This window comes from Anas platyrhynchos, chromosome 6 (assembly GCF_047663525.1).
Source record: "Anas platyrhynchos isolate ZD024472 breed Pekin duck chromosome 6, IASCAAS_PekinDuck_T2T, whole genome shotgun sequence".
NCBI lineage: Eukaryota > Metazoa > Chordata > Aves > Anseriformes > Anatidae > Anas > Anas platyrhynchos.
This window is the reverse complement of record NC_092592.1, coordinates 15,257,766-15,279,808: the sequence shown is the minus strand read 5'-3', so window position 1 is coordinate 15,279,808 and position 22,043 is coordinate 15,257,766. Positions and strand designations below refer to the sequence as shown.

The 22,043-nt window shown below is 37.0% G+C and overlaps 1 protein-coding gene across 4 annotated transcripts in view; it reads left to right on the top strand.

Moving 5' to 3' along the window:
• The window catches only part of RET (ret proto-oncogene), a 273,120-nt gene that overhangs the window by 239,121 nt on the left and 11,956 nt on the right, over window positions 1-22,043 (top strand). For all 4 annotated transcript variants that reach the window (XM_072039478.1, XM_038181498.2, XM_027460295.3 and 1 more), the window contains 10 exons: window positions 4,875-5,133; window positions 6,192-6,317; window positions 6,874-6,984; window positions 10,834-10,953; window positions 12,504-12,760; window positions 14,032-14,179; window positions 17,837-17,944; window positions 19,511-19,725; window positions 19,832-19,954; window positions 21,352-21,422. In XM_072039478.1, coding sequence (XP_071895579.1) covers window positions 4,875-5,133; window positions 6,192-6,317; window positions 6,874-6,984; window positions 10,834-10,953; window positions 12,504-12,760; window positions 14,032-14,179; window positions 17,837-17,944; window positions 19,511-19,725; window positions 19,832-19,954; window positions 21,352-21,422 — 1,538 coding nt within the window. The remainder of the gene's footprint in view (window positions 1-4,874; window positions 5,134-6,191; window positions 6,318-6,873; window positions 6,985-10,833; window positions 10,954-12,503; window positions 12,761-14,031; window positions 14,180-17,836; window positions 17,945-19,510; window positions 19,726-19,831; window positions 19,955-21,351; window positions 21,423-22,043) is intronic.

Genomic DNA, 22,043 nt, shown 5'->3' with positions numbered 1-22,043 from the left:
TGGCTAGTTAGTAATTAATGTGCTTCCTAATTTAACCCTCATTTTAGTTTAATCACTACCACTGCCATTAATAATGCCTTCCAGAAACACCTTCTAACAGGTTGACATTAATCAGGTGAAAATTGCAATGTAATTCCTGTGGAACATGTACATTAATAAGGAACTAGTTCAATATAATTAATTTTATGAAAGTGAATATTAAAAACATCAATGATGAGCTGTTTTGAGGGAGCTCTTGAGAAGTATATCTTACTACTAAATAAAGCTGTAATACCACTGCTGTATTTGCAACAGAGAGAAGGATTATCCTAATTGCAGAGAAAACCAATTCATTAGAAGTCTCCTATGGAAGGACTCACTTTTACTCATCCTGAAGCCTCTGGCTAGTTGTAAAAAGAAGGAAAAAGGAAAGTTGTGTATAAATCATGTTTTTATATTTAATCTGATGAAATGCACTATGGTTTGGTAGCTTTTGAGAGTACAGAATAGGCCTTACGTGACCAATAAAAATGCTGCTTATTCAAGAGAGATTTTACCCACAGTCTACAATGAATAGTCTAAATATGAGAAAGCCTCTGAGTGATCACATAGTGGGCTCCTTATGAAAACAACTGCTTTATGACACTGTGATTCCTTGTTGCTGCAACTTCTAAATTTGCAGCCTTTTAAAAATTTCAGAACACATACTGTGCTTTTTGCACAGATCACAACAACTGTGATGTTAGGAGGGTTTAGTTGCTTGTTTGTAGCACTAGATTGTGAAAGATTTATTCTCACTGATGTAGAAAACAGGTGCAAGGAAATAAGGTGAGAGCAGTGGTTTTCCTCCAAAAAGAAATAACATGAGGTGCTTAGGATACTTACAGCCTAGTTTTTATCATTTAATAATGACTACCAATTGCATGCATGTCACAACATGACTGTAATTGCAAAAAGGGGGACAGTTGACTATTGGGTATGCATAAATATATATGAAATAATTCCTTTTTTGTGTGTGTGTGCGTGTATATATATACAAGAAGACATTACAAATATGTACATACATACAAAAACGTTATGAATTAATGAATGAATTCTCTGTTGTCAAAATTAAATTTGGTTAAACCATTTTTTATCTGTGCATGCCCTAAATTGACTGAATGTGTTTTTTTCAAGACTTAATATATATTATTTTTCAGTTTCATAACCGTAGAACAAAACCATGTTAACGTTTTAAAGATACCTTTCTGGTGTGTTGTCAGGACAGTCAAACATTTGACATGGATTTTTAGGGTTTCTGGAAACAATGACACTTTACAGTAGCCGTGCGATTTCACTGGGTGGCAGTAGTAGCTGGGAAAAACAGATTGTTCCATGAAGAACTCCCAAGTCTGTGGGAGATCAATGTACTGCCTACATGCAAATTCACAGAGATTTTTGTTCTGATTCTCGACCAGCAAAATGGAAAACTTATTCTGGCTCTGAAGATGGTTTTCTTGATCAGTTAGGATCATCCACTTAGTTTTGAGACTGCATTTGAATTTACAGTGTGGTCAGGTTTGGAGTACAAGTCGATGTAAGCATTTTAGTTCCCAGCACTTCACATTATTAAAGTTGTCTGCATAATTAGCCGTGATGTGCCAAAGCAGTGAGGAAAAGTACTGAGCCAAATCAATATGAAGGCTGAACTGTCTCTTGCCCTAAGGAAAACACAAGAGCGTGAAGAAATGATTAACTGCTGGGCTGATGCCATTTGTCTATTTGAGCAGCTAAATGAATTGAATAACAGAAGCATGGCCTGATGGTACAGGCTTGCCCAGTGGCATTTAACTTATCAAAGGACTTAAAGCCCTATTGACATTTACTGAGATAAATGATGAATAATATAAGCTGAGATTTTTTAAAGAGCTTATATGTCTAAATGTCCCTGGAATTCAGTGAAGAGGAACATTATCATTATCCAGACTTTATTAAACTTTGAAGTTCAAAAGATGGATTTTTCCATTCCTATTGCTGGTAATGATATTTTTGTGTTAACTGTTGTGTGTCTTAAAAACTGCATCAAAAACCAGTCAAAAATGGGAAAGGCTGTTCTTTCCTGCAGAAAATGTTTGAGAGGGGCATTTTTAGCTTCCCCTTAAGTGATAAAAAGAAAGCAAAACTGGGCCCCGCTCTACTATAAGGAAAATCTGTTCTTCAGGAACTCTAAATTTATGTTGCGTCCATCCCATTTGTGGGAAACTTTGTTGGCAAAAGGGTGCCTGGACAAAGCAGTTATGGCAGAGTAGACAGCAAGAAAGGTCAATTTTTATTTGGTCTATATAAAGGTTAATGTCATGGGATGTAACTGTTCTACTGCATCAAAGCAACATCACTGGGAACAGTTGCAAAATACTGCCAATTGCAATGCAACACCAAACCTAAAATGACGTGGTACTGGATGGAACCTGTGTAGACAGAATTCATGAAGAGTTGCAGTCTTGTCTTCACTTCTTTTTTGTCTTGCCAGTCCCAGTGTGCTGTCAGGAGAAGACAGCATGGAAGCTAACTACCAGTGATGGCCTAGCTTTTACTTGCATTAGTAGTCTTTGTATGCTACCTGTACACCAAAGAAAAATAAAAGTGCCAAAAACTGAAAAACACAACAAAACAAATGGAGCCAAGTGAACAGTTAGCATGTGAAGGGAAATGTTGGATGAAGTAGGATTATCCCATGACAGTCCTTCTAGGACTGCAAGAGCTTCCTCTCAGACTAAATAGTCCAGGCTCATAGGAAGAGGGCTTAGTAAAAAAAACAAACAAACAAAAAACCCACTAACAAACAAAAAACTTTTTTTTTTCTTTTTACAATCTTGAATAAAAATGCTCAAACACATCTTAACTGAAGCCTCTGAAAAGAATCCATCACCACATCTCCTTAAATAATACCCCACCCTTCACATTGTGGTTTTCTCTGCAAGGAAAGCCAGTTTGTCTGGATCTGATCCGAATCCCACTCCAGTAAATGGAAAAAACAAAGTTTTGGATCAGTTCCTGTAGGAGCTGGACAAGAGACAGGGCTTTACATTCCTGTGCTGCTTAGATAGATTGTTTCAGACTGAAGAGTGCTCTAGCATAGATATTCTGGCAGGCAGGAGTTCATATATGGCAAATCCACATATTTTCATTTTTAGATGAAAATGTTTAAAAAATTGCAAATGGGAAACAATGAGTTCCTTTCTCCTTTTAAGGCTTTCAGAAAGCTCTGCTGGCCAGAAAGTTTTGACTGTAGCTATTACAAAAGTTATGCATTAGCAATTTCTATTTCTGTCTTATTTGAAAAGAATCTCGGCTTTGTTCACACTGAGCCATTTGCTTTCTCAAGCAAATCCAAAGTTTTTCTCACAGATCGGCCTGGGACAGAGCAGAGACTGAACCTAGACTTTCCCAAATCACAGGGTTATGTTCTCACTGGATGTGACCTACCACCAGCAGTAGGCACCAAATATTGCCGAGTCCCTGGGCCAAATTTTCTACTGTTTCCACTGTTAATCAGAAGACAATGGTAATCCTTAGCCTCTTGTTTTTACTGAGGATAAATGACATTTGAAGGACCTGCTTAGTAGCTGAGGCTGTGGATGTTGTGTACCTGGATTTTAGTAAAGCATTTGATGCTGTTTTCCACAGTAGTCTCCTGGAGAAGCTGGCTGCCCAAGGCATGGACTGGGGTACAGCTGGCTGGGTGAAGAACCGGCTGAGTGGCCATGCTCAGGGTCATAGGGGATGGGGTTCAGTCCACTGGTGGCTGGGCACCAGTGTCATTCCCCAGGGCTCGGTCCTAGGGCCAGTTTTATTTAACATTTTTATCTGTGATCTGGATGAGGGGATCCAGTGCACCCTCAGCAAGTTTGCAGACAATACCAAGTTAAGTAGGAATGTTGCTCTGCTTAAGGGCAGGAAGGCTCTGCGAGGGATCTGGATAGGCCAGATGGACAGGCCAACTCCAATCGCATGATGTACAACAAGGGTTAGTGCTGGGGGTTGTGCTTGGCTCACAGCAACCCCACACAGCAGTACAGGCTCAGGGAAGAAAGGCTGGGAAGGTGCCCAGCACAAAAAGTACCCAGGGGTGCTGGTCACCAGCCAGCTGAACCTGAGCTGGCAGTGGGCCTACGTGACCAAGAAGGCTGGTGGCATCCTGATCTACATCCGGAGCAGTGTGGCCAGCTGGATCAGGGAAGTGACTGTCCCTTTGTACACAGCACTGGTGAGACCACACCTCAAGTATTCAGGTTTTGCATCCCTTCCTACAAGAATATTTGAGTTGCTTGAGTATGTGCAGAGAAGAGCAACAAAGCTGGTGAAGGGACTAGAAAATGAGCTCGAGGAGGCAATGAGGGTTTAGTCTGAGGGGAGACCTCACTGCTCTCTAAAGCTACCTGAAAGGAGGCTGTGGCAAGGTGAATGTCAGTCTCTTTGCCTGGGTGACAAGCGATACGACGTGAGGGAACGGTCTCAAGTTGTGAGGAGGCTTTAGATTGGATATTATAAGGAGTTTCTTCATGGAGAGGGCAGTCAGGCATTGGAACAGGCAGTCCAGGGAAATGGTGGAGTCCCCACCCCTGTAGGTATTTAAAAGGTGTATAAACATGGTACAAAGGGATATGGTTTAGTGATTGGACTTGGCAGGTCTGGTGGATGGTTGTGTTTGATCCTGAAGGTCTTTACCAACCTAGATAATTCTGTGGTTCAGGTTCTGTTTTGGTGGTAAAATGTCAAATCATGTGTAAACGCTAAGCTGTGGAAGGTAAACTATTCTCCATTTTCTTTAAGACATTTTGGGGAAGAACAGAATGTTTTTGATGTACAGTTTTGTTTCTGTTCTTTGTGACTTCTTTGTTGCTGTTTGAGCCTAGATAGGAAAAATCTGTATTGAAAACTGCATGAAATTCCGTGGTGTGAACATCACCTACAAGTTACTGTCCCCCAACGTAAGCTGCTACCCTGTCAGCATACTTCAAGGGCGAGAAGACAAATATGGAAGCCTTTATGTGAATGATTCCTCTGTACTACGCAGACCCGAATGCAAAGAAATACAATACACTATTCAAGCTACAGACAAGCAGAGCAGGAAACATACCAAAACACTTCTCACTATTGTATTGGAAGGATCTCGTAAGTACCTGAGTCAATTAGAACAATCTCCTTTTTTACATGTGTTACTGGTATTAGGTCATGAGTTAGTTCGGTGATCCATAAACTGATGGCATTAACAATGAGCATGAGCCTGAGCTACAAGATACAGATTGCAGTTTGTGTTTTTATTAGTTTTGATTCAAACCCAACTGTGACAGATGTTTATTTGAGGAATTCATGCAGATAAAGTGGTGCACTATGTGTAATTTCTAATGCTTATACACACACACACGCACACACGTGTATGAAACCATAGTTCTTTGACCTAGGTGTATTTAATCATCTTTCTTGCAACTTTCCTCTCCCATTTTTATTTATTTATTTTGGCTTTACATTTTGCTCAATATAAATAATACAATTGTATTGGTCTCACTTTACTGAAAAGGCCGTAAGGGCAGAGTGTTAGAAATATTCTTTAACAGCCACAGCAGAGGAGGGTTACACAGGAAACATAACCATTTCTCTCCAAACCATTATCTCACTTTGTGCAGAACCTGAAAATTCTACCTCATAATTTCCTCAGTTTCCTTCTTTTGTATCATAGCTTCTATGTCAGGAGGGAATGGGTTGATGAAGAATAAACAAAACCCTGAACTTCACTTTTTGTGAGAGCCTTGTGCTGTCTGAAATCACACATTCCTAGCATGTGCTCTTGGGCTACTACTGCATTAGCCCAAGTACAAAATATTTTTGCTTAATTAAAAGTTTTGTATGAAACTGTGACCTAAGGTCCCTATTGCTGTGTTTTCAGAAATACATTAGCGTATTTCTACAGTTCTAGGCATTGACAGTGTGCCATCAAGATGACTATGCCATCATGTTCTTAATATTTACTTTCACAGAAGAGAAACGTCTATAGACTTCTTAAATGTTACTTAAATTGATAGTTGGGTCAGTCAGTCTTCGCTCCGTCTTCTCTCTTCTGTGACCTCCTTTCTTCCTACACCAAAGAAAGGAATTTTCCTTCTGGTTTGAGCTAACTTGTTGTGTATTCATGTTCCTTTTACTGAACTGATGGCAAACATTCTTCCCAACAGTTTTAAAAAAAGAAGAGGACTGCCCAGAGTCTTGTGCTGTGAGTAAGCGCTATGCTGAATGTGAAGAGTGTGGTGGCCTGGGAGTCCTAACAGGAAGATGCCAGTGGAGACAGGGGAGTGGGAAAGGTACATTTCTGTTGTCTGAAATCATGTTTGTGTTTAGTTGTAACTGATCTGTGGAATTCTATAAACTGATTTATTCTAGCTGGACACAGATCTGATAGGTGGCAGTACTTTTGGTTATTCCATAACAATGCTTCTTCTGTGTTTATGCTTTGTCCCATCAAACTGCATTGAGCATTTCAAATTCTCTTTGACAACCTCTGTAGTCAAATACATGTAAAATTGTGTAGGGATGTCCTTAGCCATAAAAGCTATTCGTCAGTCACAAAATGGTCTCCTACCTCTTTTTCAAGTCATTCTCACTGTAACTGACCTACCCAAAGGGCTATCAAAGACACAAATCAGAAAACACAATGAAAATTATTCCTTCCAGTTGCTTTTATCTGTTGTCTGTCCTGTTACTTTAGAAGATGGGAAAGTATTTATAATTATTCACAGATGTTTAAAATAAACGTAAGGTTGACCTGTATTTTGGTGTGTCACTATGCGCAGAGCAGATGCAGTAAGTTTTCCTTCAAAGCCTCATGGTATTTGTATAACTCTGTTTTTCTGTTAATAGGAATCACCACAAACTATTCCACATGCACCCCAAGTATCAAGACTTGTCCAGATGGCACCTGTGATGTGGTTGAGAGCAAAGATCCAGCTGTGTGCCCCCAGGACTGTACAAGTATGGAAATGTTTTAGGATTGTTTTTTTTTTGTGTTGCAGCTGATTGCTGTTCATCAAGCTCTACTTTCTTAAGCCCAGATACTTTTACAAGTTCCACATATTTACCATATATGCATTGTCATACCTGCAGATGAATCATGAAAGAATGTTACAATTATGGAGACTTGTTATTTTTGAAGCCAGTCAGGTTAATGCCTGTTGGCTCTCAGTGATGGCAACATAAGGTTTTCTCAGTAATTCTCGTTCTGCTCCCTCTGTTAATTTGCAGGTAGTGTTCTTCATTGAAAATATTTGCTGAAAAAAATACTGGTTTTAGGCAGGTTAATGCCATATTTCCAAACTGTAGCACATTGAAATCGAAACCATGTCTGTTTAAACTATTTCACTATTTACTAAGTAAAAAGAAACAAATTTCAATTCAAAATACATGTGCTTAAGAAGGATCACTTTCAGAAATGCATCTGGACTTATTTGACAAGTAACTATCAAAGTGATCCAACACCCTATCTATTTGAAGATACTGGCAGAGACTCACATGAACAGCATTTACAGAAGAAGAACTGAAATACATTTACAGGTTTTTCTTCAACACATTTATTTGCATTTCACACACACATACCTGCAAGGTCACAAATCACCCTGAATATATCAAATGTACTGTACTTGAGTAAGTTCAGTCTTCTATGAGATGATCATTTTTTGATCCACTTACATAGCATTCAGTATCTAATGAATGAATAAATATGTAAGCATCTGATTTTTTTTTTTTTTTTGAGTAAATCTCCTGGCTCTGGCATCCTTTACTCCATGTTTAAATTTTTAATAGTTTTTGAGGAACTATTAGTATATCATGGGCTAGAACAGAAGTTGTTCTATAAAAATGAATTAATAAATATGCACCTTTTGAATTTTGCACATGAAAGAATGTGATTGTGTATTCTAATTGACTTTTATCACATTATTTCATTAGAGTGCATAAAAACATTCTGTAGAGTGGCAGAAATGATTGAAGTGAATGAAAGTAATTTCTCTGATCATCTGATTTTTTTTTTTTTGGTTGTTGTTGGTAATAACTGGAATTAGTTGCCATTCCAAAAGTGGAAATATTTGTGACAGGAGCCTGAAAGAAATACTGTCTTATTAGATAACAGTAGCAGGCAAGCAAGACAAGCTTTCAAGATGTTATGTATGCCTTTTTAATGCCTGAGTTGGATAATTTTATATGTAATTTAATGCAATTCAGAGCCTGGGATAGTGCCCAAAACCAGTATATTTACAGACAGAGAAATGAGCATGTTTTAGGAGCTCAGAGGTGCAGAAGTACCGTTATTTCAGCTTTTCCTGGCAGAGGACATTTCTTTGGAAATAAACGGCAAGTAATAAATAGAAAAGCCCCAGATGCATTAAGATCAAGGATATTCTTTAAGTACACACAGTTGCTAAAATACTTTTTTTTTTCCAATAATTTGTCTGTCATTATGATAGCTGTGTGCTGGAGTCTCAGAATTGCTTTCTCACACTAAAACTATAAATATTAAATTCAAGGGCAGTCAGCTGAAACAGCTGGTGCTGTGGCTGTGCCTATCAAATAGAGGCAACCTAACTGCATTCTAAATGAAGCACTTTTTTTGTCATAACAAACTGCTTCAGGGCTGGGTGTGCAAATCTAAATATTTGTAAATGTCTTACCTTTGTAGGTTCCTCTGAACTTTGACTTTCTGATAATGAAAGAAAATACAGTCCTTAGGCTTCTACCTTGCTATGTTTTTGGCAGTAATCGGTCACTGCCTTTGGTTTTGTCTGAAAATCATTGTTTTTACTTTTTGAATTTCTGGAGTTTCTACATGGTGTTGGATAGGATTACTGTTTTTCATTTTTCCAAATTATCCTGAAGTAGGGAAAGCTCTTTCCCACCACAAGGCAATGATTTAAAATGTGAATACGTAAAATACCCCACAATTCAAAACAGTGTTGGAATTTCTCTACCAGCAGTACATCGGTGAAAAATACATTTATGGACTTCTGGAATACATATAGGAAGCTCAGTGTTTCCAGTGTGCACCCACAGTAAAGATGTGTTCCTTCTTTCCTTGCTATGTAAAAAACCTTTGTCTTCAAATCTCTTGCTCAAGAGCCATTTAGGAAGGATCTACTGATCCTCTGCTCCCCCTTTCTTCCAGGTCTTCAAACACAGATACATACTGTTTACATATATATATATATATATATATATGTAAACAGTATGTATCTGTGTATGTGTGCAATGTATGTGTGTGTATATATATATATATATATACATACATACATACACATATATATGTGTATGTATATATAAATGAATATCCTTTTCTAAGGCTAACAGAAACTTTATTTCATCACCTCTTCATAACAGAGAAAGTTGGCTGGTTGTGGGAATAAGACAGAGTTTTGGGAACACCCACACTTCTCAAAACAAGTGTCAGCACAGAGGGCAGTGACTCAGCACAGTCTTTTCCCAAATTAATGTGCTGAGGTGCATACATTTTAGTAAGTCTCTCTGGAAAGATGGTCAAAATCTTTCTATTTTGCTTGGATATCCAAGTCCCAGTCTCCCCCCCCCCTTTTTTTTTTTGGAGAAGGATGTTTGCTTTCCTTTTGTCAAAATATCCTTCTCCTCAATTTTTGCTACGTATCCAAAGAAAAGAAACAGTCATTCACTCTTGTATTGAATTAGGAGGGAGGAAAATGATTTGAAGCAATAAGACTGTATTGAACATATCTTGTTAACCTTCTGAATCCCTTTATGGTTTAGACAATCATTCTGAACAGCAGCTAAATTTGTTGGTCTTGACTGGTTTGCTCTCTATATCTCTTAATGCAATGCTGTTTGTGATTAAAGGCAGCTTATACATGGAAAAATGTGACACGTAATGGTCACATTGATACTATATACAGAAAAAATATGTATATTTAATTGGAAATACAGTTTGGGCCTGACCTTGCATTTACTCTGCATGATCATCTCCTGCTCAAAATCAAGTAGTTCTGGAAGTGTTTCCTATTATTAAACAATGCCTTCTTTAGTAATGAATTTTTTTTAAACACTTGACGCTTATTTTTAGTGCTTTAACTAGATTATTTCTTGGCACTTTACAGAAGTGATTAAGTATCATTATCTACAATTGCAATAGAACAAATAACATATAGAACAATATGCTGACTTTTCAGAGGTAAGAGGAAATTGGCATCAGAACCAGGAACAGAACTCAACCTGTAGACTGCTCGCTGGATTTGTATGCTCTAACACTGCTCTGTACATCATTTCATGCATAATAAAAAAACCTGAAGACAGTGGTAGAGAAAAACTAAAATAAATAGACTACAGAAGATACTTTAGGGAGAACTTTAAAATGTGAGAAGACCTCACTGATACAGAACCATAACATTTTTTGACAAAACTAAGGACAGCCACGAGATGATCATTTGAGGTAGAAGTTTGGCACTAAATAATGGGATTTTACATAGTTTTAAAGTGTACATGAAATTAGGAACATATTCTAACAGTGCAATGCAAAGAGAACTATTTTATTTGTATAAAAGATCAATTTTAATCAAGAGTTTTCCGTAACAGGAAGAACAGCTAATCAGGGCTGATATTCGGGCCACCCAAGATCCCCTCATTTCAGGACCTCAGAAATTTCAGCATTTAGAATCTACCCTAATTCTCAAGAATCCCTGTCATTATCATTGCACTGTGCTGTGCTGCCAATTTACACATGTATGTGAGGATAAACCCATGGAAAACTTTCAGCCTTATTTTTTTTCTTTAACTACATGAGAATCTTAGCTTGTTTCTGTATTTAATTAGGTGGAAACATTATTGGTGGTCATGGGAAAGGCACTGGAAATCTTGGAATTAAGTCAGGACATGGGATTTGTTACTGCTTCCCAAAACAGAACTGTTATTGCGAGAAAGATGATATAAAAGGTAAGTTTAAACAATATCTGCTCTTCTCATATTAATCTTTCGCTTTCTGTCTATCTTCTGTCTTCCATGTTTATATACATGCAACAATCTGAACTTGTGGGCACGTTAATTAGCAATATATTTGGTTCTTTATTGTATCTTTAAAATATCTTAATAAAAATATCTTTAGATAATTATTAACTATAATTATTGGGAATGTAAAATTAATTAAGAACAAGCACCTTGACTTCTGGCATGGAGACTGAAAATCTCCAGAGGGGGTTGTTTCTGTCCTTGGCAAAAGTTCATTTTTATCCATTACTACATGAAAAACAAGTTGGCCATCCTTTGCTTTTCAGCAGTATTTGCATTTCAGTGAGGCTCACCTGATATTTGCAAAGACACCTAGGAGAATTAGAATACCGAATTCTATTACTTTCAAGTAATTCCAGCCTCCTAATCATTTCTGAAAATCTCAGCTATCAAATGTCATATAGCCTACACCTATTGTTTTAGGAGGAAGAATGGATTACTTTATTCATTGACCTTTGTTTAAAGATAAAAAGCTTTATACAGTTCTTTAAAGCAGATTAATGGGGATTAAATACTATTATTTTAAAACCGTTTTTACTATTGCTAATAAGAAACATAAAGTCAAATATTTTACATGTCTCAAACTGAGTTGTTTAGAATATACCCCAATTCACTCTTGAGTAAATTTTTTATAGGCATAAAAAGAAAAAGAGGAAGCATAAATTTTCCCCCTGCCCCTACATTCCAGAAAAATATTATGCTGTTTTACTTAGTTCTGAGGTACAGCTTGCAGATGTAGTTAACTTAACTGTGTATCTGAGGTCAGAATTATCTCATGGTAAGTAGTGCAAGGACAGTATGTTGAATCTCTCAGTTCCTTCAGAGAGAAACACGCAGCCTTAGAAGAATGATGTTTAGGGGCACTTACATAATTTAGTTTCCAAAGAAAGACACTAAAAGTCCTTATGGAAAAGGAGAAGTAGTAAATGTGGAGGAAAAAATGCATAAGCAGTTGCAGCATAAGGAAATGCTTTCACAAACAATATTTTGTTAAATACAAATATTCTAAGTCTCTTTCTTTAGAATCCAAAAAGATGAAGAGAAGTATTTTTCTTATGTACAATAATTGGCATCATAATGAAGTAAAATTTATATATGAAAATGACCCTATTTGGACAGAATGGTTCTAACATAAACTGTTGTCCACAAGTGAAATCTAGTCACAGGTCTCCAGAGATAGAAGTAGTATCAGAAGATCAGTATATGGTAGGCTGGACCATAAAGAAGAGTCTCAGAAGTAGCTAATTCTATAAAGACAAGGAATATCAGTTCAAGATAGCTATCCTTCCATTTTACACAGTCAATTAAGCTCATTTGCTTAAGATTATCTGCTGCTGCCCAAAATAGAAAATCAGCTATTAGGTTTTCCTGTAGCTTTTAAAAATGTTTTTGAATTCTTTGTCACACCTGTGTCACGTGAACTGCCCAAGCTGAAGTAGGAAACAACAAAGTTCTAATAAATTCTTCTTGATCCACAGAGCAACTATGTGATGATGTGTGCAAGACTGTCATAGCAGGGGCAGTGCTGTTGTCCTTCATCATCTCTGTGCTGCTTTCTTCGTATTTCATCCATCGCTACCACAAAAATTCTCCAAAGCCACCTATTGCCTCTGCAGAAATGACATTCCGGCGCCCGGCCCAGTCCTATCCCATCAGCTATTCTTCTACTAATGTCCGTCGGCCTTCTTTAGATTCCATGGAGAACCAAGTGTCTGTAGACACCTTTAAAATACCAGTAAGTCTGATATAGTTTTGTGTATACTTTTTCATATCTGTGTTGTTCCTAAAGAATGGTGTTTATGCATGTAGAAAATGTTACAGAAGTGCGATCTGCTTATAGAAACACCCAAATCAAATGATTAAAACAGAAGTGATGTATAGAGGGACAGATACTTAATGAGTAATTGAATAAGTCATATAACTTACTGCACAAGGCCAGTATATTCTGCCACTTTTGTTCCATTCTAATATAATGTAACAATGGGTCAAATTTAAGCCATTTTTTTTCTAAATGTAACTCTACATTTTATGGTGTGGTTTAATTTTAACATTTTTAAAGTAATATAATTGTTAAAGTTGTTACATTTAACATTGTTAAAATAAAATAATAGTCTAATAATCAGCACAGGTTTGTAGTCTCTGTGATTAGCCATAGTATTCCACAGAGGATAAGTTTAGGGGAGGAAAAAAAAAAAAAAGAAAAAAAGCTGAGATCTGTTCCTGATTTCTGTTATACAGACACACTGTAGGTGTCAGGTCATGTGGGAATGGTGTCCATGCTTTTTGCCCAGTTATATTATCATATCTTTAATCTAGTTTCTTCTGTGTTGGTAAGTTACATACTATTCAGGATGCTTGCCAGCTGGTGTGTTTTCATGGACCAATATAGTAAAGAAACGCTGCCATTTTCTGTGACATGTGGCAACACCAGCTTTATTTGCATGCTAGATATTGACGTCTTCACAGGCCTTGCGCTCTGTGTACTTTCATCTCTCGTCTGGTTTGTACATCTGTCACCATTTCACAACTGTAAGGCTTGATAACTCTCATTTCCTAAGAGGAGGATTGTTGTGTCTGATGGACTCTGCAGGGAAAGCCTTAGTCCTTGAGTAAAACTAATTTACTTCTCAGTGAAGTCTACAGTCACATATTCACAGTTATTCTGAAAGCAAACGTTTATATTGCATTGCTTCATGTTTCATTTGTACACGATTTCTAAGTCCTGTAAATATAATATATTATCCACAAGCTGCTTTTGCAGCCTTTTTTGAAGGAGGTGATTTTAAGGTAATGTAAAAACACTTGCAAAATGCTTAGAGATTCAGAAGCTTTCTTAGCAATGCACTCATTGACCAAAAAAAAAAAAAAAAAAAGGGAGCAACCGAAATTGTACACCAAAGTATACCTATTCCTGAAGAATGATCTCCTATTGAACATTAATGCCTCTGGTGTAGCTATCCGCTTCTGTTCTTCCTCGTCTTATAGGGTTTCTTTTCTCTCCTGCAGGAAGATCCGAAGTGGGAATTCCCTCGGAAAAACTTGGTTCTTGGTAAAACTCTTGGAGAGGGTGAATTTGGAAAGGTTGTCAAGGCAACAGCTTTCAGACTCAAGGGAAGAGCTGGCTATACTACTGTGGCAGTCAAAATGCTAAAAGGTACCTTCCCATCTGCATCTGAAATGTTTTGAAAACTATTTGTTGTAACTTCTGCATGCATTTGAAAAGGGGCTAACATGAAAGTAAAATGTCAGCTAGGAACAACCAGTACCACAGCCTTCATTTCTTCCAGCAGCAGTCTGTTACATTCTGACAGATTTCTGACTTTAGCAGCTAGCATCATGTTGATACAAATAAGTGACTTCCACAAGTGGTTCTGATTAACGATGTGCAAGGATTCTCTGTCTTAATGGGGCAAATACATTTAATTTTGGTCGGCATTGACAGAAATATTGCAAGGGCATGTTAAAGCTTTCTGACACTCCACTCCCCTCCTTCCCTGCAGTTTTATTTGGCAGAGCTTTTAAAGTAAATTGTGTTATAACCATGGCAAGAGACAGAATAGGCCTATTAAGTTACTTCTCTGATTGAGAATTCCATCTACTTTTGTACTTTCTGATATACTTTTCAATTACCAGGTGTTCTGCCAAACTGGCTTGCAGAGCCTAATGTTTTCTCCTGGTGTCTTCAGTTCTTCCAAAGACTTTAAAGATAGGGAAAAAATGTGTTCCTAGGTTATGTTAAGATTATAATATGAGACCTTGAGCTCTTGTCCCTGTCTCTGTTTAGTTTTAGGCCCCATTTATACTTGTTTCTTTACCATACAGAAAAAGACACGGTATTGAAAGAAAAAGATGATTCTTTTTGTATGGTTAGTTGTTTTTTGGTCTTTGAAGTAGAATTCTCCAGTATTAGTGTACGTTTCAGGTGAAGGCTGAATGCGTGGATTGTAATCCATAGATTTTGCCACCTTTACTGTAAAATATGAATGCAGATTTTGCATATATAATGTCTGGGCCTGATGACTTCATTAGATATGCAATGGTGGTGAAGGAGGTCAGTTATTCACACAACTGTATCCTTTTATGTTGTTTTGTGTGCTAGTCCATAAATGCATGTAGTCCCTATGTATCAGACACCTAGGAAAGTAGTGGGTGAAGATGGGGAAAAAAGAACCTTCAGGAAGGCTTACGGATACAAGAAGATTCCTTCAGCTGGGCAGCTAGCTTTATCTGAATGACCTCATCTATTTGTTGCTGCTTATAATTAAAAACATATATATATGGTTAAAGAGAAAAAAATCCATCTGCTGCTGCTTTAGAGCAAAAATTCTTTATATTCCATTATTTTACCAAAAGAGTAAGTGGTTTACGAAGTGCATGCCCACGTTGCATGAGGTTCAGTGGAGACAGGTCATATGGAAAAAAATTAGAACTAAGTCTTTTCAGAGGTGAAGACTAGTCAAGTCTTGCAATGATCAAGTCACAACCTGTATATCATTGTAAATGGGTTTGTCATGATCGTTATTTCATATTTATTTGTGCACTCAGTATTACCAATTTTCTAGCAAATTGTCATCAACAACGTGTGACTGAGTTAAGATTCCAAGACATAGTGGTAAAAATGTTGCTTTTACTTGCAGATGATTTAACATTCAGCTTTCCCTAGCTATTACCAAGTGCAGAATTGACAGTAGGAAGGAGTAACCCTTTATTTTAAGCACCTTATTTTAATAAATTGGTCTGACATTTACAGTAATGCTTGGGGCTCTAATGAATCCCTTTGTCATGTAAATTACATTGCACATAGTCACCTGAAATTACATTTTCCAACTTGATTGTGGAGAACATCTGTCATTACTGGAAATATTTATCCATTACTGTTTTAACTTTACAGTTAACACATGACAAGTGTAAGAAATATTGCTTTAGTCCAAAGTGGTCTATAAAATGCTGCCACGGATAAAGGACAGTTATTTTGGATCAGACCACCACTGACCATCCTATCCTTGTTACATATAGTAGAAGCAGATTTATACTCAGATGCAAAGGGTTACTTATCCTAGCATTAGGGACTCTATGTTGCCTGATCTTTAAGCCAGTAAATTAGCGCAGAAAGTCTCCTGCTTATTTCTTAAAAGATACCTGCTTCCTGATATCTTCTCCTACCTGTGTAGTTTGGCACAACCTGTGATTAAGAACATAATGAGGTAGGACTTCTCCTACTTTGTCAGTTTGGTGCGATGTTCTGGGGAAGGAACAAGGAGGGGTAAGGAATTAGCTGAGCCAAAACAGTCTTGGAGCTGTGGATAGAGGTTTGAAGGAACAGAAGGAGAAATTTTTTCAGTCCTTTACTAGTATGTATCCTGCATGATATGAAAGCCCTCAGAATAAAATTGAAGTGGGCAACACCATCAAACAAGTACATAGATATCATTCACTGTTTGCTAAAAAACAGGGGCATAAAGCTTCAGAGCTAATAATGTCCATTTGTCAACTATAGAAGGTGCTTTTTCAAGAATACAGACAAGCAGGGCCCCCAGGGAACTTATCTTCTTGCACATACTATGCAGTCCCAGAGCTAGAAAAATAAACTTTTCACAGTTCATATTGTTTGGTTTTGGTTTAGCTAACTTAATGTTTCTTGTACTGCTTGCAAGTAGTGAGTGACCATCTAATATTGCACTTCCTGTGAGGCAGAAGACTCAAGTCTGTGTATAGGTTCTCTGTAAGATAATATAAGCAGATGATGTATAGTAGAGCAATACCAACATACAGTAGAAAAGAATCAAATATTATTGTAACCAGGGCAAACTATGAGCATACGCATTTTAAATGGATATGTTAAATGTATCCTTTTGGTGCTTACTACCTTCACAGAAAAGCAAACAGTATAGTAACAAAAATCAGAAAGTGAGGTGTTTTTTTTTTTTTTTTCTAACTAACTTAAAGTAAGGGCCAGTATATAATTGTAAGTTGCCCAATAACAACTCTATATAGGAACAATACAGGGAGATGCTCTGTGTCAAGGACATTAAGGATGAGGCGCACAAAGGTTTAGCTCTGACCTGTGGTTTCTTTATAAGTAACATCTCCTTCAATCCCCATTATGTTCAAAGAGGAAGATTATAAGATGAACTCGGCAAAAACAAAATGCTTGAAAGACTAAGGAAATCTATGGGGGCTACATAATGTCATACTACTGTCACTGACATTGGCAAAGACTGCAGATATGTCTCCCAGTAAAATCAATCTGACCTGTACGTTTAGCTTCTGAACTCTAAATCTGGATGTATGCTACAATGGTAAGCCAGTAGATAAGTCGATTTTAGCTGCATTGAAAAAATTGTTTTGGAGAAAGAGGATTAAATTGTAGGGACGTAGGGAGATAACTGAGCAAGTATTTTTTGCTTGCTCAGCCAAAAACAAAAAAAAAAAAGGCTTTCACATGCTTCTTAGTTTGGTCTGATTCACCCTAGAAATAGCTTTAGAACACAGGAAAAGATCTGTCATAATTTCATGGCATCTGCAAGACACTGAAGGCTCTTGTTTCTGATTGCTGGCTGACCTGCTCTTTGTGTAGCCCTTTGTATCAGGGCACAGGGGTGATGATGGCAGCTCACCCAGCCAGAACAGCAGCTGCCTTATTTGCCATATGAGTGACTGCAGGACGGTGGACATTTCTCTCCTGTGGGAAAGAGTTTTTTAAGTTCTTGCTAATTCCATGATAAATGGTACATCTCAAAATTCGGATGGTATGAAGAGAACTTCCGGATAATGCTTTCCTAACCAGAACTATGTTTTTGGACACCTGCAGAAAATGCTTCCCAGAGCGAGCTGCGAGATCTGCTGTCAGAGTTCAACCTTTTGAAACAGGTGAACCACCCTCATGTCATCAAACTTCATGGAGCCTGCAGTCAAGATGGTAAATATTAGAAACTCATTATTAAGGTGAAAACTTCAAAAAAGGAAATAAACAGCAGTTCATTGTTGGGTTTGGACTACTGCTTAAAAACATGGCACACCTTTTAAATATGCTCCTGACTCAAAAATGAGGGCATATAAGGCAAGCAACTTTGAAGGGAAGAGGAAATGCAAATTCAGTTTAACTAACATTCTTTCCAAGGGTATTTTCTATACTCATTTTGATTTGAAGCTATTTGGAAACTAATCATTCTACTACTAGTTGCCTCCTAACAGTATGTATTTTCCTATTACTATTGCTCAGTAAACCTTTTAGATACAGACTATATTTAAAGTTTAATGGAGCTTTCATTGTTCTTAGTATTATTCATACTATAACAGTGCTTTGAGGCCTGACTCAGGGAGTGAGGTTTTTGTTTTTTTTTTAACAACTACAGATCCCTTTGTTGAAGTAGAGCTTGATGTTTAGATTGACATGCAGTTTTCCTGTTCTGTCACGAAACTGTTGTCTTTCTCTTACTGTGATATTTGTTAAAAGCCACAGTCATTGAAAGGTATATTTTAAGAGGGAAGAAATTTTCAGATCTATGTATTAAAACTTCCAGTGGAGCAAATTTTCACTGATGTGCATGGGAATCAGTTTGGATAATTTCTGTTCATGTTAAATGGGTATGCATGGCAACATTCTCTTGCTTTTGTGTCTCTAATTGTGGTCCTTCTCCCTTAAAGAGTTTGTGATTTTTGCAGCCTAAAATTACAGTATATATGTGGCAACCTTGCGCTAAGGCCTGCCTTCTTTGCTCATCCAGTTTTGTTGCAGATGGCACTATTAGTTGTAGACAGAGAATATAATTCAGGATTGAGTCATCTCTGAGTTTTGGTAAGGTAATGAACCATCGGGGCGGGATTTTTTTATTTTTTTCTTCTCAGTACAATGTATCTTTTCATCCCTAAGGAAGTGAACTGCTTCTGAGTCACAGGCTTTTAATAAATATCAAGCTAATTCATTGGTGTATGGGGTGGGAGGGTTTTGATAGAGCAGACAAATGTATTTAGCATTAACACACTGAGTGGATATTATTCATGTGGGTAATAGGGAGGAGAAGCTAATGGATTGAAATGTCAGAATGTTTTTAAGTGCTCTGAAAAGGCACCTTAAATACAACACTGAAATTAGCAGATGATTTGTGAACTCAGTATCATGCACTACAGAAAAGAGTTTTGGGTTTGGGTTGCTTTTTTAAAGCTTCTCTAACTCAGGCTGTTTCACAGGCCTGATTTTTAAGAAGGCTGTATTTTTTTCAGTCTCAAATTATCCAGGTGAGAGAATAGGCTAGAGCGTGAATTTAGCTCTGATTTAGGCTGAAACTCACTCACTTTGCATAGAGGATGTAAGCTAGAAAAAAATTCTGTGGCTGACTCAGTGCCTTTTATGTGAAGAAGAAAGGTTTCTGGAGCCACTAACTATTGAAAACAACATGTTGATTAGAAGAGACTGTTTTGAAAAAAAAAATCAAAAACTGTTATCTATTAATTGCAAGCTTATCGATGTGTGTGCTTCTTTCAGGCCCTCTGTATTTAATTGTGGAATACGCTAAATATGGCTCCTTGCGCAGTTTTCTCAGGGAAAGTCGAAAAGTGGGACCAAGCTATGTGGGTAGTGATGGTAACAGAAATTCAAGTTATTTGGATAACCCTGATGAGAGAGCCTTAACAATGGGAGATCTGATATCATTTGCATGGCAGATATCTCGAGGAATGCAGTACCTCGCGGAAATGAAGGTAGAGCACCTAATAGTGATCTGAGCATGTCCTTGTGACAGATGGACATGTAGCAGTCTGTTCCTCCACAAGAAGCATAAACACTATTGTTGGTTTCTTTCAAAAGCTTGTTCATCGTGATTTAGCAGCCAGAAATGTACTGGTGGCAGAAGGGCGCAAAATGAAGATTTCTGATTTTGGCCTATCCCGTGATGTGTATGAAGAAGATTCATATGTCAAGAGGAGCAAGGTAGAGTGAATGTTAAAAAGAGTTGTGAGAATTATTGCCTAATCAAGAGAGAGAATTTATACTGCAGGACCTAAGCGCAGAAGAAAAATATAATAGCTAATTTTATAAATAATGACAACAATTAACTACGAATAATTCTCTTAAATTAAAAAGAACAACAAATGAAGATGAAACAAAATGATAAGCTTAACTAGCAGGACAGTAATATATGTAAAAATTATCATATTTAAGTCACTGTTAGTTCCTCTCTTCATTCTCCTCATTTGTAAATATACCTATATTTTTTTAAACTTAAAATTTTATGAAAATATTTGTGTAAATATTGTGAATTTTAAGTTTAGCTTTCTGTGTTTGTTTGTTTTTAGGCCAGTAGTGCTGTTTGTGTGAATGTGTTCTATAAGGTAAAATAAGTTGGAAAGAAAAAGACTTTTTGGAAGACATGATCATACATAAAAAGGGCTTTGCCATATGCATTAGCTGTCTTATGATGCATGTGTTTTACATACCAGTTGCTTGGTGTTTTAGGAGTGATGCATTTACATAAATGCAGTTCCATTTTATTTGGTAGGGTGTTGATGTACTGAATGGATATTTGCTCTTTACTTCAAATACACTTGTCACCATAGAGTTTAACAGAACATCTGTCTTCTTGCATAGGGAAAAGGGTAAAAGATGAGTTATCGAGAGCAAGGAAAAGGGATATGTTTAAAACTTACTGAAACAGTTGTTATGTATATATGAATTTCATGAGAATAAGGAGAATATATGGCTTATTAATACTAGTGATATTGTTCAGGTTATGAAACATTTATGAAATTTTTCAAAGCCGAGTGGCATGGATGTGTCTCAGATTTCAACAGTGAGTCCCTACCAAAGGAAAATAGCAACTTGTAGACCCAATTTAGTACCCTATAATTGACTATGATTGTCCAGCAACGGTTCTGAAACCAAAGGTTTCTTCTTTAATCATCATTTCCCATCATTTCTGCATTTGTCCATATCCTAAAAGCAATGGAGTATTTTCTGTTAGAAGAAAGACATTCACGGTTGAAAAACATATGTTTTTGGATGCAATTTTTTTAGAGGATAGTTGAGTTTATCTGGCTCAAGCTGATAACAATCTGGGGAAAAAATAAAAAGTAGTATTGTACTTAATTAGATTACTGAAGTGTTTGGAAGGAAAGGAAGGAACATGAAATTCAGTCATTTAAAAAAATTCTTACAATTATTCTCTTCACTTTTTCCTATTAAATGCTAAATCATTCAGTCCATTGGAATATATTAGAATATGAATAGAGTATCTGTTACTGGAAAAAAAAAAAAGTTGTTTTTTCCACTTGGAAGCTTAATTTTTCTGACCAGTAATTGCCTTTTTTTTCTTTTTTCCCCCCTCCTAGGGTCGGATACCTGTTAAATGGATGGCCATAGAATCCCTATTTGATCATATCTATACAACACAAAGCGATGTGTAAGTTTCAATTCTGGCTTTCTTTACACTTTATGCATTTGCTTAAGGTGATAAAGGAGGAAATAAAATAGTCTATGTAGTAGTCAAAGCTGTTACACTTAGAGATGTAAAGAACGCAACCTGGATGGCACAATTTTTCTGGCACTACTGTCTGATTTTTTTGCTCTTGAATTAAATCTGAGGGAAAAATTTTGCGAGCTATTTAGGTATATAATTCCTGTTGAAATCAACAAGGGTTGGATCTGTAAATGTGAGGTGATGGCCTTTGAAGATCTAGACAAAAATCATTAACCTTTGCTAATGATAATGATTGTAACCAAAGTGCTCAGTTCTCGTTCATCACTTGTCCATAACACCTGCCGGCAGATACAGGACAGAGTGGGAAGAAAGGAGTGATGTTATGTCTGACTTCACTCCTATTGCAATCGATGACATAATTCCAATTAATTTTAATGACAGCCAGCTCACACCTTAGGGGAACAGTCTGGTTCCAGTGCCAGGATGTAAGCTTGTCTTCAGTGTTAGGGAAACTAAGTTTCTGAAGATGTGCTTCTACTTCACCTGTGATGAGTAGGTTGCAAAACTACCACAGCAAAGCTGTTTTTTTTACTGCCTGATGAA